General features: G+C 60.0%; 1 protein-coding gene across 1 annotated transcript; it reads left to right on the top strand.

The window, feature by feature from the left end:
• Positions 1–658: 658 nt before the first annotated feature.
• Positions 659–14876, top strand: VOLCADRAFT_105771 (uncharacterized protein; the record flags this gene model as incomplete). Its single annotated transcript, XM_002953008.1, has 23 exons — positions 659–1049; positions 1394–1502; positions 1794–1878; positions 2226–2472; positions 2807–3882; positions 4341–4421; positions 4718–4963; positions 5240–5517; positions 5745–5937; positions 6199–6372; positions 6911–7087; positions 7351–7371; positions 7420–7638; positions 8022–8471; positions 8548–8772; positions 9100–9159; positions 9494–9929; positions 10175–10505; positions 10565–10953; positions 11234–11378; positions 11535–12456; positions 12797–13112; positions 13431–14876. The coding sequence occupies 23 exons, from the start codon at positions 659–661 to the stop codon at positions 14597–14599; spliced, it is 7740 nt and encodes a 2579-aa protein (XP_002953054.1). The 3' UTR covers positions 14600–14876.
• Positions 14877–14975: the final 99 nt, after the last annotated feature.

The raw sequence follows: 14975 nt of genomic DNA, 5'->3' as shown, positions 1-14975 counted from the left end.
TTCCCCAAAACAATTTATAATATTCTATGTATGTAAAATAGTGATGTCCTACTGTTTGACTGTGCGGGATGTGTGCTCGTGCCAATTCTAGCATGTCAGGCTGCATCGTTGTTGACTGTACCCCTCCCTCGAGCTTTGCTCCCCGGTGTGCCCTCTTGTCCGTGGAGTGGCCTGGCATGTTCCACCCTCCTCCCATGTCACCACTTCAAGTAGCAACCCACCTTGCAACGTATTCGAATGGTTCATGGCGACCCTGCAACCGCCATTAACGGCATTACCTCTTCCTCTCAGCCTTCTCCGTGCTGTGTTGCCGCGGTCCGGCGCCTCTTTCCGTACACCTCCCAAAGCCCATCCCCCTCTGCCCCTGAAGTCATCTCCATATCGCGCATCATTTTCGCCCAAGCCATCGCGGGATGAACGCGGGGGTTGCCGACTGGACGTGTTTGGTCCTGCTGCACGCTGTGGCCTGTGGTGGTGCAGGGCAGGACAGGGCGCCGCATGGCCACGGCCAACCTCTGGGCAGCCATGCGAACACCTTAACGCGCTACCTTTTGGACCTTCGTGCTTGCTGACAAGCACTGGTCCTCTTGACTCTTTTTTAACTTGACCGGATCCGCGTGCCGGTGGCGACGGCTGCTGGCTACAGAGGATCAGCGTAATGGCCTCCGAGGACAGTAAGATGGAGGAGGCAGCGGAGGGAGCTGTGAACGATGGAACACAACAGCAAACAGAAGAGCAAGAGGAAGAACAGCAGCAGCAGTCGAAAGGCAATAAAGACTGGAAGGGCGACGGCGAGGCGGCCAGCGACGACGAGGCCATGGCTGACTCAGCAGCAGTCAATGGCAGTACCGGCGGAGCAGCTGCTGCAGGTGCTGCCTCAGCGCAAACACCCGCGTCGGCAACGCATGGCGCCGGGGGCACCGCAGCTGCCGATACGGCTGGCACAGCTGCAAACAGCAATGCCAGCGCCCGGAAGGCACCTGCGGATCGACCAACGCGGGAGGACCCAGCTGCGGCGGAGAAGCTCCGGGCCTACGTGGCCAGCCTGGGTGCGTGTGTGGTTGTCAGCTTGGGGTTCTGTAGGGTTTAGCCCCGTCCCGTTTGGATGAATGCAACCGTTTGGGTTGGGCTGGAACATCGGAGGTACGCTGGGTAGGTGGTGCGGCAGCAGAGGTGCCGATTGGCTGGCTCTTAGGGGGTGCGTGTTGGTGCACCGCCAGCCGGTGACGTGGCATGGTTGCGGCGGCTAAGTGTCAGAGCGCACGGGGCAGTACGTGTCGAGCTCCCGAGGCTGCTCCTCACCCATGAAATACACATGACAAAGCGCTGTTACAAAAAGCGCCCTTTCGGACACCTCTAATCTTGTTCGTCAATGTACGGTATATTTCCGCAGGCGGCACGCTGCCCCAGGGATGGATGGGAGTTTACAAGATGCGCGTAGGGGGGAATTCAGCCGGGCAGTACGACTTGTACTACAAGAGCCCTGAGGGTCGCATGATCAGGTATGGTGAATGGTGTAGGATTTTCCCTGTCGATCCTTGCCGATCATCGATCGTCTTCAGAAACCCTTTCCGGGTGATGCCCGGAGTCCAGCCTCATCATTGCTCGCAGCCGTCTTATTGCGTGTCCTACCGCGGCGGGTTATCATGCTATGCCTTGCTTGTTCCTGTTAGGCCTGGTTTGGGCATATGGCACCCCTCCACCGGACGAGCCTTGTCCTACCTGGGTTGCCTCAGTCCCTATACCCCTATACCCTTCCAATCATAATAGCACCTACTTGCTTTGGGCCTCAGGTCCAGGGCCGAGGTGCTCCGCATACTGGGACTGGACCCCAGCGGAGGTGCTGGCGGCGCAGCTAAGAGGGCTGCCAGCAGCAAGGTACGGGTTCGTTTCCGTTACGGCATGTGTACCGGGGTGAGGGCTGGATCGCCATTGCCATTGGAGGGAGGGAGGTGGGCGTTGGTGGCTCCGTTCACGTACCGCCCTAGACAGAGTACCCGTCACAGCTTCAAGGGCGGGCGCAGCTTCAAGGCTAAGAGTGGGGTTTCTCCCCTGTCGCTGTCTCCATAGTCCAGTATCAGGCGTGCCCTGCGCCGCACATTCATCCCCCGTGGGTGCACACCTGAAGCCTCCTCCGGCGCTCCTTTCATACCTTTCATACCAATAAACGAGGCACTGCCAATGCTGTCTCTACAGATTTCGCCACCGTACTGCGTTATGCGTAGGGTTCTAAGAAGAAGGCTGCTGGCGCTCAGCCGGCTGAGGAGGGCGCCGCAACGCCGGGAGCCCAAGCGGCGGGTGCAGCAACAGTAGTCCCCACATCGCCGCCGGCTACCGGTCGGGGTCCGGGCTCTGCCGCTGGCGGGAACAAGTGGACCCTGCCGCTGGAGCTTCCCCGCAAGGAGGCGCTCAAGGCGGCCAAGGAGCGGGCGAAGGACCTGGGGTTAACCCCGCCCTTCGCCACTGACAGGGGTGAGAAAGAGCTGGGGTGTATCGTAGGGCCGCCGCACACGAGATGCCTTCCAGGAATGGTCACGTCGGAATGCATTGGAGAGCATTCCTGCGAAGATCGTTTTGTTCATGCCTGTAGTGTTATGCCTGAGTGCTTTTGAGTGCCTTTCACTCTGCTCTCTGTCTGCTTACCTAACTGCTATGTGCGCTGGTTTGCCTGTCTGTGCCGGTTTTGTCTATCGGCCTGATTGCATGCATGTATGGTTGCCGGTTTTGAAATGATTTTTTACCTAGCCATCCTTTCCTTTTTCGCAACCCGCAACCCGCTTGCCAAATACCTGGCTGCGTGTCTCAGGCGTCACGATCCTGAGCCTGGGGGCCTTCCATAAGGCCCCTGGGTTCTATGACGCGACCCACATCTGGCCGCTGGGCTACAAAGCCGCGTGGGTTCCACCGCACGACTCCGCGTCCGGCCCCGGGAGCGCAAAGAAGAAAGCGAAGAAGAAAGACGACCCTGCCCCCAAGGAAGCAGGCGAAGCGGGGTCTGCACCGGAGCCAGCTGGCGGCGAAGGCGGCGAAGCGAAGCAGCCGGCACTGCCGCCGCCGCCACCACCGCCGTACCGCTTCATCAGCGAAATCCGTACGGGCAGCAACAATGGCGGCGAGGGCGATAGTGAGGGGCCCTCCTTTGCGGTGCTCTTGGAGCCGAATCCAGATGCTTCCGCTGCGGCTGCGGCCAGCAGCAGTCCGCCGGTGGAGCCGCTGCTCGTACATGTAGCCGCTGCGCCCGACGCTGCCTGGTCAGCTGTCGTTGACCTCCAGGCCGCCGCAGTAGCGCTATGCAAGCGGGCCAAGCCCAGCGGTGCCGGTGCTCAGCCGACGGAAGTGCAGCGGGCGCTGGCGGCGATGCCGCCGGTGGGCAAAGTGTGGGGCATGGACTGTTTCGGGCTGTCGGACGTGCGCGTGCTGCAGCTGCTAGAAGCCCTTCCTGGAGTCGAGTCCTGCGAGGATTACTTGCTCGTACAGCAGCGGAACTCGTGGGACCTGGAGGCCACGGGCATCGCTACGAAGCGCAATGTCGTACTATCAGCGGCGCCCAATCGGCGTGCTGCCGCCGCAGCGACCAAGCAGCGCAAGCGGCAGCAGCAGCTGTCGATTGAGGCGTTCGTGGATCGGCCGCCGCCGTCGCCCACGGCGGAAGCTCCGGTAGAGCCGGCGTCTTGGGATGGGCTGGAGGGTTTGGCAACCGCCGCGGCGGCGACGACGTCGGGTGGCGGCGGCGGCGGCGGCGGCGCAGCTGCTGGCGCGGCCACCACCGGCGCAGGGAAGAAATCCACCGCGAAGTCCAATGCGGAAGGCAAGACGGGCGGCGGCGGCGGCAGCAAGAGCAAGATTGACAAGTCGGGCAGGATGACGCGTGAAGATCTGGAGGTGAGCGGGGGCGGCAGTATCGGAGGAGTCCACATCAGGTTACTTCACCTCCCGTTGAACATGCACATCTATGGCGATTGGCGCCCTCCGGTTACCTAATTGTGCAGATACCGTATCGACATGCATGGCACCAGTCAGTATGACCACCTCGTTGCCCTGCCAATCATGCCTTGCCTTGCTGTTGCCTTGAGCCATTTTTACCTGGTCTTGTGTGCTCTCTAAGTCCCCGTTAGCCATTTGGCCTTGCATGTCTTTGTTGGCTACTTGAAAGAAGAACGTTTGCACAGTATGTCGGTATGATTTGCTGGTATGATTTGATTCTGTACGTACCTGGCTTCCATTGATGGATTTCCCAAGAGCGTATTTGGTGCGCGCGTACTCACTCGCTGCTTCTTTCCTGCTGCTTGATGTGCATCTGCACACCCGTCCGCCGACCCCTGCTTCCCTCTTTTATCCAGATCCGGGGCGTTTTGGACCGCCTCGTAGAGCGGGTGTCCCTGGTCATGATGGAGCCGGATGAAAAAGAGCGCCAGAAGCTGGTGGGTCGGTGGGTCTGTCCTCTCGCGGTGAACTACCGGTGTCTTCTTACTTCGCACGGACACCTGTGCCAGCAGTCGCACCTGAACATGCAGATAGAGCTCATCGTCTTTTTTTTATTTTGCCTTTGATTTGGCGAGTGTGTTTTGCTCTAACAAGCGTGGTTCCCTTGTTTAGTGAGGGTTGTCTGCTGCACGCCACCTTTGCGCATAGGCGCGCTGCTCCTCGTTATCCTTTGGGGTCCTGAATTTGCCACCCGCCACGTGTCCTGGCTTTGTGGGCCCTACGTTCTCTCCAGCTGAAGGCCATGGAGAAGTCCGACCGGGCCGCTGCAAGGCGGCGAGAGAAGACTGCGGAGAAGGCTGCAGAAAAAGCCGCGGAGAAGGCGGCAGGCGGCGCCGCCGGGGCGTCCGACAAGGATAAGGAAGCGAAGAGCAAGGAGGAGGCAAAGAAGGAGGCAAAGGGCAAGGAAAAGGAGGCGAAGAGCAAAGAGGAAAAGGAGAAGAAGCCATCCAAATCCAAAGCCACCAAAGTGAAGGAAAAGGTAAGACATGAATGTGCCTGCTACTGTTGCTGCTGCAGGGACCGTGTTCATACGGCCCAACTTCCCGGCTGGCTTTCACTGGCGAGAACGCGACCCAGCGACACAGCACCGACCCATCCACGTTTAAATCCCTAGACGCCTCAAAAACGTCTGGAAAGAGATTCTCGCGAACCCTCTACGGGCGTTAGCTGCTGCTTGGTATCCAGGTCCGGTACCGGGACTCTCCTCACACTGCAACTGAGCTTCTTTCCTTGTTTGCCGCATTCCATAACATAGGATGCTGCGGGTGCCGCGGCCAAGGGCGCCGCCGCGGCGTCGACGGAAGCCGCCACAGACACCGCCGCCGCCGCTCCACCAACCTCTCAGCCAGCAGGCCAACAGGTGGATGAGCGGGCGCTGCCTAACGCAGAGTCGCCGGCGCCGCCAGGCCTGTCCCTGGAGCTATCGTACACTCTAAGCGGCGCCCTTGCAGCTGACGGAGATCTGGCCGCCGCTCTTAGCACAGAGGAGGTCCAGCAGCTGCTCGCAGTGTACCAGTTCATCTGGGACCACAGGTGTGGCTAATATACTAATAGTATAAATGAGACATGCATGTGTCCTTCTGGTAAATGTGCCCGAGGCTATAGAGTCAGTGGTGCCGCCAACGGCGTCCTGCGGATGTCATCAATTCTGTTGATTTGGGAAGGATCATGCACACTGCCATCTTCTTTTGCAATTTAGCTGGCTTGCCATCATGCTCATTTCCAACATTCCCTTGTCCTCCTCTCCTTCGGCCTCCTAGGAAGCTGTTGGGTATTGAAGGGCGGGTCCCCTCCCTGGCGGATCTGCTGGCCATGGTGTCGGATGCGCCAGCCCGGCTGTCTCCCCCCGCCCGCCGCGCCACTGACGAGCTGCATCTGTCACTCGTGCGATTGCTGGTGGGGGAGGCGCTGGACGAGCTGCTCGAGTACATCGCGGAGACATCCAACCTACAGGTGCGTGTGGATGGACAGTTATGTGATGTGCTGCTGCGGGTCTGTATCCAATGCGCATCGTCTGGCCCAGTACCTCCCTTTGCGGCGGACGAGGAGTGCATTAGTGTTTTTCCTGCTGCTCGTCTTCTCATGGCCGTCTTCTTCTTTTGTTAAACTTCATGCACACAGAGCATCTTTGCTGTTGCTTCACTGTACTAACAACCGCTTTTTTATACGCCTGCGCCCTCGCCGTTGCCATTATTCGCGCGTGTGCCTTCACAGCGGCGGGACCTGTCCCCTGCCACGCCCCCCATCACCGCCGCCACCTGGCCGGAGCTGGCTCGTCGCTACATGGCTGCCGCAGCTGCTGCTCGCTACCTGGCTACCAGTGAGCCCCGCTCCTCAGCACTGGCGACGCTGCAGCTGCCGGGACAACTCCAGAACCTGGAACCGGCGGTGCGTGTTGGGGTCTGTCGTCTGGGTCTGTTAGCAGGGGCGTGCAAGCGAGCTTTTTATCTGTTGGGAGAGCATCAGGAGCTTGTTGTCGTCGCAGGGCAGGGTAGGGGATGTCTAATGGTTACACGGCAGATGGCTGTGGTCTGTTTTGGTGTTGAGGTTGCACAATCAGGTACATGTCTGCTCCTCGTTATGCCCGTAAGGTCACCGACCTAAATTTATGTATGCTGCTGCACAACCTGCCTTCGGGTTGCCTCATCAATCATGTCGAGGCCCGGTCCACCCATGGAACGTCGAAACCCCGACTTTGAAACTCGACCCTAAAGCTTGATCCCAGTCCTATTCTGCCCCATGATTCACGATGTACCCGTGCATAGCTATCCTTGGATCGTTTCTGACTTGGAAATATCACTACCCGCACTCGACTGCACCCTCACACAGCCCCAGGGACTTTCAACCTGCAACTGCACAACCCCTCCCCCCTCCCTCTCCCCGTCCTCACATCGCTATTTCCCCTTCCGCCTTCTATTCCCCTCAGGACTGGCTTCACTACCTGCTGGCGGGTCTCAACTTCCCACACCTGCTGTCCCGCATCGCACTGCTGCCGCACGCCTCCTCCCGCTGGGCGGCAGACGCCCTGCTGGCGGCGGACGACGCGCGGGCTCGCGCGGCGGCGGAGCGGGCGCTTCAGGGCGTCAAGTCCTTTGACTTGCAGGTAAGAACGTTTCTAAAAGAGAAGCATACGCTCTACAGGGAAATTCAGGGGCCCACGCTTAGCAACATGTATCTAACAGCCATGTAGGCTGGTGTGGGGCTAGGGTAGGGTAGTGTAGGGTAAGGACCGGATATGAGGGCCCGTCTCTCAGTCCAGCCACCTCGCCTGCTCGCTTATGCTGCTGTCCTGCTGACGCCGCGGTCTCGCCGCTCTCTCTGCGGTCTCGCTGCTGTTTACTTCCGCTGCTTCTGACGCTGCCGCAGCACCTGGATGGTGAGGGTCAGGTGCGTCGCGGCCGACGGCTGCTGCATGCGCTGCTGACCCTGCCCGAGGACGGCAAGCAGCTGGGCTTCTACGCGCCCGAGTTCGGCGAGGTGCTGCGTGCTCCCAGGGGTGTTGACCTGCACATGGTGGCTGCGCGACTGGACGCGGGGCTATACCAGAGCACTGGCGACTGGCTACAGGCGCTGGCAACGGATGCGAGGTCGGCTCTGGCACTGTGGCGCGCGGCGCTGAGCTGCCCCAAGGGCAAGAGCATTCCCGGCCACGAGGTACGGGGGGAGCTTTGGATTTGGGTGATGGAAGCGGGTTGGGTTACATGGCCTGGCATACATGTGCGGCGTAATGCAATGAGTATTGTAGGCTTTGTGGCGGACTGGCGAGTGGAGCCCATGGAACACCAGGGTTGCTGTGTCTGACAGTTTTCATGTGTTTACTTAGTTTCCTTGGCCAGACAGCACGTGTACCTGGTATGCGGCCTCTCATTGGTCTCTTACGTCTGTTAAAACTCGGGAGGTAATGTTGGTAGTTGTGTTTGACAGCTGAATGTGCTTACGGTAGTTCTCGGTATCCGTAGAGTGATATGGCCCTGCGCGTCTTTTCCTCCTACTTACGCGGTTTCTTTTCTCTGCGGCGCGCTCTGTGTGTCTGGCAGGACGCCCGGGCCGCGTTGGCTGATGAGGCGGAACTCAAACTGAACGAACTACTGGCGAACCCTGATGCGACACTGGCGTTGCCGGCGCCGACGCCGGCCAGCGCCGACGCCGCAACCAAGCCCAGCGCCGACACGGAGATGCAGGACGCTGACGGGGACGGTGATGGAGGCACTGGGAAGGACCCCGGAAAGGGCTCTGGGAAGCCTCGGAAGAGCCGCAGCAGAGCGCGTAGCCGCAAGCAGCAGGCGGAGGAGGGCGGGCAGGCGGCCTCTATGGCGGCAGGGGATGAGGACGAGGAAGGTGACCCATCCAGCTTGGACGACCCTACCCGTCTCTTTAATCCCCGGGACGGATGCAGGCAAGCGGGTGACGTTGGCGGTCTAGGAGCGCGTCTTGAGTCTGACAAGGCAGGGATTCCGGAGGGTGCTCAATCGGGTCTCAGACGACGGGTGGGATCTCACTCCTCTGGACATGTGCACATGTTCCGATCGCGGCAAGTCCCTTTCTCGCCAATTGCCTGTCTAGGTGTGTGTCGGCGCGCAGCAGCACCCGCCCTGGGACTCCGCGGAGGAAATGTCAATCCGGTCTTGTGGTCAAAGGAGCCGTTGTAACATAATTCACAATCTCTTACGGTTACTCTTTTCCTGCCCTAGGGTTTGCTGGCTTGACGAGGACAAGAACCGCATCTTGCTGTGCGATGGTTGTGATGGCGAATACCATTGTTACTGTGTTGAGCCGCCGCTGCTGGAGGTGCGCGAGGGGGCAAACCGCATACATGGGTGTTAGTCTTTGTGCTAAATGCTGACACAGACAAGGACGTTGGGAGACTGTACAAGTATTACAAGGTCTAGGCCCTGGTATTTGACAATCGGCCACTGAAATACTTTTGCTGCCTGTACTGCCGCCTGGCGTTCACTGACTATCACATCAGCAGTGTTACGATTGGCCCTTAGGCGCTTGTCCAACCCCTTCGTTTTGTTTTCTCGATGGCAGAGGGTCAATGTGCGTGATTTGGCATCTGTTTCATGCGACATAGTGACCTTTACCTTCTCTACCCCTCTCCTTACCATCGCGAAGGTCCCTGCGGGAGCATGGTTCTGTCCGTCCTGCACCGCTCGAGGGCTGGGATTACCCAAGGTATGACAATGCCCAGGCCGCTGCATGCGGCTTCTTCCATCCACTTTACCATGCGGTTGTCGATTTTCTTCTGCCCGTTGCACCACCATGATGCCGCTTCCGCCACCCCTCCTGGCTTAAAATCGCACCTTCGGCTGTCTTCCCTGGACGGCCCAGTCCAATGTAAGCGCAGGTTCAGTCCGCCAGCGCACGTCTTCTTGCACGGGTTGCATTTTTTGAATAACTAAATCAGTGAATAAGCAAACCTTCGTTATGCCTCGTCCGGTCCGTATCCATCGTTTCTGTACTTCTGCTTTCCAGGTCCCTCTCGACTGCCGAACCTTCATTTCCGCAGGCTGACGACGAGAGCGAGGACGCCATGGACGTGGACGCAGCGGCGGAGCGTCGCGGGACTCCACGCGCGACCACTCCAAGCCGCACAGCAGGCGGAGCGGCAGGATCGTCAGCAGCTGCAGCCGGTGGAGCTTCCATCTCTCCTAGCGACGGCAGCGCCTCCGGCAGGTCTCCCTGCTCGCCCGCTTTCCAGCACTGCCATAGTCACAGCCATCTCGTTTCGGATCTGCACGACCGGGCGGCGGCGCGGCGGTTACAGTCGCGGGTCGGCCACGCGGCTGCGGCGGTAGACACAGCAGCGCCGGCGCTGCCTGCCGCTGGCGGCACGGCGGGGGCTGACGTAGGCGAAGCACCGCTGAGCATACCGGCCGATGTGCCGGAGGGCCCAAGGGTCACACTGCGTGCGAACAGCCGGCCAGGGCTCCAAGAGCTGGCAGGTGAGCAGCTGGCTGGGTGAGCCGTGGGCGTGTGTGTCGGTTTACTGGTTATACAAGCAAAATACGAAGCGGGGCGCCTCATGTCAGCTGCCGCTGCCAGCCGATCCCTGCGGAGAGCTAGAGCTGGCACGACTTGACCCTGATGACCGCATTCATGTCTTAAGCTCACTTCTATACAATCCATCGGTACCCAATCAGCCCTCGCTTTTCGTGTTGTACTCTTCCTGTCGTCCCCTTCTGATCAGGGTTACTCCGGCTGGCCCACTTGCTTGGAAACTACGACTACTCCACCGGAAGCCCCGTCAGCGCTACGGTTGCTGCTGTAGGGGGCGTCGGCTGCGTCGGCTGGACGCCCGCTCGGCGTTTAGCCCTGCTTTCCACGCTGTGTGATCTGGCCTTGGACACCAACGCGCTTCGGAACTCCCTGGAGGAGATCGTGGAGACCCGCAAGAAGGCGCGAGTGGAGGCCAACGCCATTCGGTCCAAGGCCCGACAAATTCAGGTAGAGGGGCAAAGGAAGAGTAGGCATGGGTGCGGGCAGGGGGATAGGAAGCGTCGTCGACAGATGAGCGAAGGGTGCGCCTGATGATCAACTCCACGTTCAAATTGTTGTCGTGTTGTGCATCGTAACGCAGCTTACATAACGCAGCTTACATTCGTGCAAAATGTTTTCAAACGCCTGAAGAGCTGAGCTGCTGTTTGGAGTGTATGATTTATGTTGGCCAGGTTTTGAGTAGCGCGTTCAATTTCCTGCTGCAGGAGGAGCAAGCGGCTGCGAAGAAAGCTGCGGCCGAGAAGGAAAATGCGCCCAAGCCAGAGGGCGACGGCGATGCCAGTGCAAATCCGGACGCTGCAGCGGCAGCGGGCAAGGGTGGCAAGGGGGCCAAGTCGAAAGGGACCAAATCCAAGGGCGGCAAGGCCGATAAAAGTGCAGAGCCGGGCGGCAAGGAGGGAAAGGAAGCAGCCGACGAGGAAGGCGGAACTCAGGAGGCGAAGGACAGCAAGGACGGCGGCGAGGCGACAGGTGTGTGGGCAATCTGCGAGGACGACACGCGGTATTGCCTGCGTTATCATATGCGGGAGTAAAGCCCAATGTTTCGCAGCATATCATAGTGCCCTGGCCTGAAGCCTGTTATCTGCAAATGTGCGCCCATGTACCGGCCGCCTCGATGCTCCTGAACCTGCGTTCCTGCACTTGTGGCAGGGGCTCAACGCAATGGAAGTTTTCCCACTTTTCTGCGCACGCTCCATCTTTACCTTCCATAATTCGATTCCGCCGCCTTCCGGTCTTTGTTCCCGTGCAGCAGCAAAGTCCCGTGGATCCCGCCGCCCCACTGACCTGTCCGTGCTGCCCGAGGCGGAGTTGAAGCGGCTGATGTCACTGGAGGCGCAGATGGAGGGGCTGGCGGTGCGGCAGGAGGCACTGGGAGAGGACCGGCATGGGAGCAGGTGGGGGTGTCTACGTGCGTGCGTTACACAAATGTTGGATTAATTTTTAAGCTCTCAATGATAATCTAGTCGTTTTTCGCCGCTTTTTCCACGGATATCAAACTACGTCTGGAGGTGGCTCCAATAAAAGTTATGCTTCCCGTACCTTGTCGGCAGGTACTGGTGGCTGGGTGCTGACCACCTCAACCCGAACGGGCCCCAAGGGGTAGTCGTGGTGGAGCAGTTTCCGCCGGGGCACGCCATCGCGGAGCAAGCGAGGGCCTCGCAAGCCTTCAACGACCGGCAACTGGCGCGCCAGAAGGAGGAGGACGAGCAACAGGCACGGAAGGCGGCATTAGATGAAAAAAAGAAGCAGAAGATGATGGTGCAGATGGCGGCTGGGGCCGGCGAGGAGGAGCAGCCGGAGGAGGAGGAGCTGGATGAGTGGGGCTTGCCGAAGGAGCGACCCAGGCCTCGGACGGTGCCAATCGGGGTGGATGCTGTTCCGGGGCAATCCTGGTCGGTGCACCACACTCCGGAGCAACTGAACGCGCTGATTGGTTGGCTAAATCCCAAAGGCATGCGCGAAGGGCCGCTGCGGACAGCGTTGCTGCGCGCCCGTGACCGCATCGCGGCGTCCCAAGCTCCAGCGACCACGGGTGGCAAGCAGAAGCCGGCCGCTGCTGCTGTAGCACAGCCGCCACAGGGCGAGCAGCAAGACCAGGCACAGCAGCAACAGTCCGTGGCAGCTGAAGAGGGAGGCGGTGGCAGCACCCAACAGGTGCAGCAGCCGCTGCTGCTCCTCCCCGCGGTGACCGTGGTGGCGGCCGGCGGGCGCCGCGGCGGCGGCACCGCCGCCACGCGTCAGGGCTCCGCGGCATTGCCAGAGGCTAGCGCCGCGGCCGAAGAACCCGCGGAGGCTATTGCGCTCCGAGCAGAGCTACTGGCATTGCACCGGAGCCTGCCGGCGGAGGCCTTCAAGCGTTTCTGGGGCTCGGCGGCGCGGCAGGATAGGTGGTGCACATTTGTGGAGGGTGCCACGGCTCCGCAACAGCTCTGCGCGGCGTTAGTGGTTCTGGAGGCGATGTTAGTCGATGAGGTGCGCGGCGAAGTTGGGTGGTTGTTATTCCTGCAGGAAGGCAGTGGTGGCGCCTAATCCTTCGTCACGGAGTACCGCGGGCAACGTGACATGTCGGTGTTTTGGCTTACTTGATGAAGCGAGTACCGAGAGTAGGTTTAGCTGCTGTTGGGCGTCTCCTGCTCGCTTCTTCTTGTTCACTGAGGTTTGGCACGCACGACAGGCTGTCTGCTCCTGTACACCCCAGCCGGGCCCTACGCCTTCGCATTTCCAGCACCGACAACACCTTGCCAAAGCACGTGCTCAACATGGCGTCGTAATCCCTGCCCCTGTGTCGCTGTGGTCACCTTCGTTGCATCAGGCCTTCCGACCTCACTGGCGGCTCTACTGCATGCCCGCTCAGCACCCGGAACTATGCACCACTTGGGCGGCAGTTTGGTATCGCCTTGGGGGGCTGCAGGGCGCCATCCGCAAGCAGATCATCCCGCAGCGGGAGCTGCACCACCAGATCGCGGTGGAGACGACCACCGGGAAGCCCGGCAAAGCTGCCGCCGCCAAAAAGGACAAGGCTCCGGCAGCAGCGGCCAAGAAGGAAAAAGAACAGCAGGCGGTTGTTGTGGCGCAGGAGCGGTACCCGTCGCGCAGGGGCGGTTCGGCGGCACCGCCAGCGTTGCCTGGTGAGTTGACTGATTGGAGGCTGGTGGGACCCGTGGTAGAAGTCCAGCTAGGAAAGCTGAACAGTAATTATCCACCTGCCAAATGCAGGCCATTACTGATTCCCCGATAATGGCCTGCATTTGGCAGGTGGATAATTACTGTTCAGCTTTCCGAGCATGATAATGTTAAGTTTCCTAATCGTCCGGCTCCATACTTGAAGGTTGGGTTTTAATTATGTGCCTGTAATATCTAGGTTGTCTTGCTCGGATAACTTCTCACGCTGTAGCTTCAGTTTGCTAAACATGATCTTTACTTCGCATCACGTTTGCTGCATGCAGACATATCGAACGTCCGAAGCCGTGAGGCAGCCGCTCTGCTTGGCTCTCAAGCAGCGTTTGGAAAGCCACACAAAGACGCTGGTGGTGGTAAAGGCCAGAAGGACGCGGGCGGTGGTGGCGGCGGTCGGGGCCAGAAACGCCAGCGTGGCGTGGTAGAGAGCGAGGATAGCGACGACGACGACGAGGAGGAGGACGCGGAAAATGCCGTGGCCGACCGCAAGCGCGGCAAGCGTGTTGCAACTGCCACAGCCAAGAACCAGAGCCGGCGTGCAGTAACAGGCGGCAAGACCAAGGCGAAGGCCAAAGTGGAGTCGGAGGAGGGCGAGGTGGCCGAGGAGGAGGAGGAGCGGGAAGCGGCGGACAATGATGAAAATAATGATGAGGCTGACAGCAGCAGCGACGAGGATGCCTCGGCGTCAGAGGAGGACGACGAGGACGAGGACGAGGATTCAGAGGACGATGAGGAGGACGAGGAGGAGGATGGGGCCAGGCGAAAACGCAGGACAAACCCAAGTCGCTCTTCAGCTCGTTTGCAGAAAAAAATAGAGGTGGCGCCAAGGACGCGCCGGTCCAGTCGGTTGAAGAAGGAGCAAGAGGATGACGATTCCAGCAGTGACAAGAGCGAGTCTGGGGAGGAGGAGGATGTCCGGCCTGCCAAGCGAACCCGCGGAGCCGCCGCTGCCGCCAAAGTGGCGGCGTCGGCAACAGCAGCAGGGCGCCAGAAAACCCGGTCAAGGTCCGGGGTGGACACCGAAGCCGAGGAAGACAGTGACAGCGACGAGGACGGCCAGAAGGTGCATGCAATGGGGCGCACGCGCGGCGGCAGTGCTGTCCCCGTTAAACAAGCGAATGGGACGAGGCCAGCGATAGGGTCAAGGGCGGCTGCGATCCTGGCCAACCGCAAGCGCGCCCTTGCAGATTGGTCGGAGGGAGAGAGTGAGTCGTCAGGCAGCGGGGGTGAGTCGTCCAGAGACGATGAGCCGCCGCCCCCAGCGGCTGCGTCAAAGAAGCGGGGCGGGCCAGTGGCGTCGGTGCCGGCAGCGGCGGCAGCAGCGGGGAAGCGGGGAGTGGGGCGGCAGGCTGCGGCTGCCGGAAAACCGCCGCCACGCCGCATGGCCCGAAGCGAGGTTGAATATGACGTCGAGGACTTCGACGATTTGAATACCTGAACATGGACTTAGCACTGCCATTCGGGCGGACGTCGTGATCGGAGGTCATAAAAGGCCTGGCATGTGACCGATGATAATTGTATCTGTTGTAGGAATCAGGAAAGTAGTTGGGAAATGCACCGGGGTTGAAAACGGACCGTGCGATGTAGGACTGGACAGGATGCTGGTAGACTGGGATTAGCAGGCGTGGTTGTGCATGTACAGAACTGACTGGCGCCTATCCTATGACTGCCACTGTATGGACTATACTAATGGGCTTGTAATCATCGTTGGGGGATGCCTGGCCTGCATCAGGGGCATGAACAACAAGGACATACCTAACTGGGACGCAGATGGGGGCGGCTGGCCAGGGCCAGCGTGTCAAAATTTGGTGTCA

The sequence above is a fragment of the Volvox carteri genome (assembly GCF_000143455.1).
Source record: "Volvox carteri f. nagariensis unplaced genomic scaffold VOLCAscaffold_33, whole genome shotgun sequence".
In the NCBI taxonomy this organism is placed as follows: domain Eukaryota; kingdom Viridiplantae; phylum Chlorophyta; class Chlorophyceae; order Chlamydomonadales; family Volvocaceae; genus Volvox; species Volvox carteri.
The sequence above is the reverse complement of the archived record's forward strand: the minus strand, read 5'-3'. Positions and strand labels throughout refer to the sequence as shown.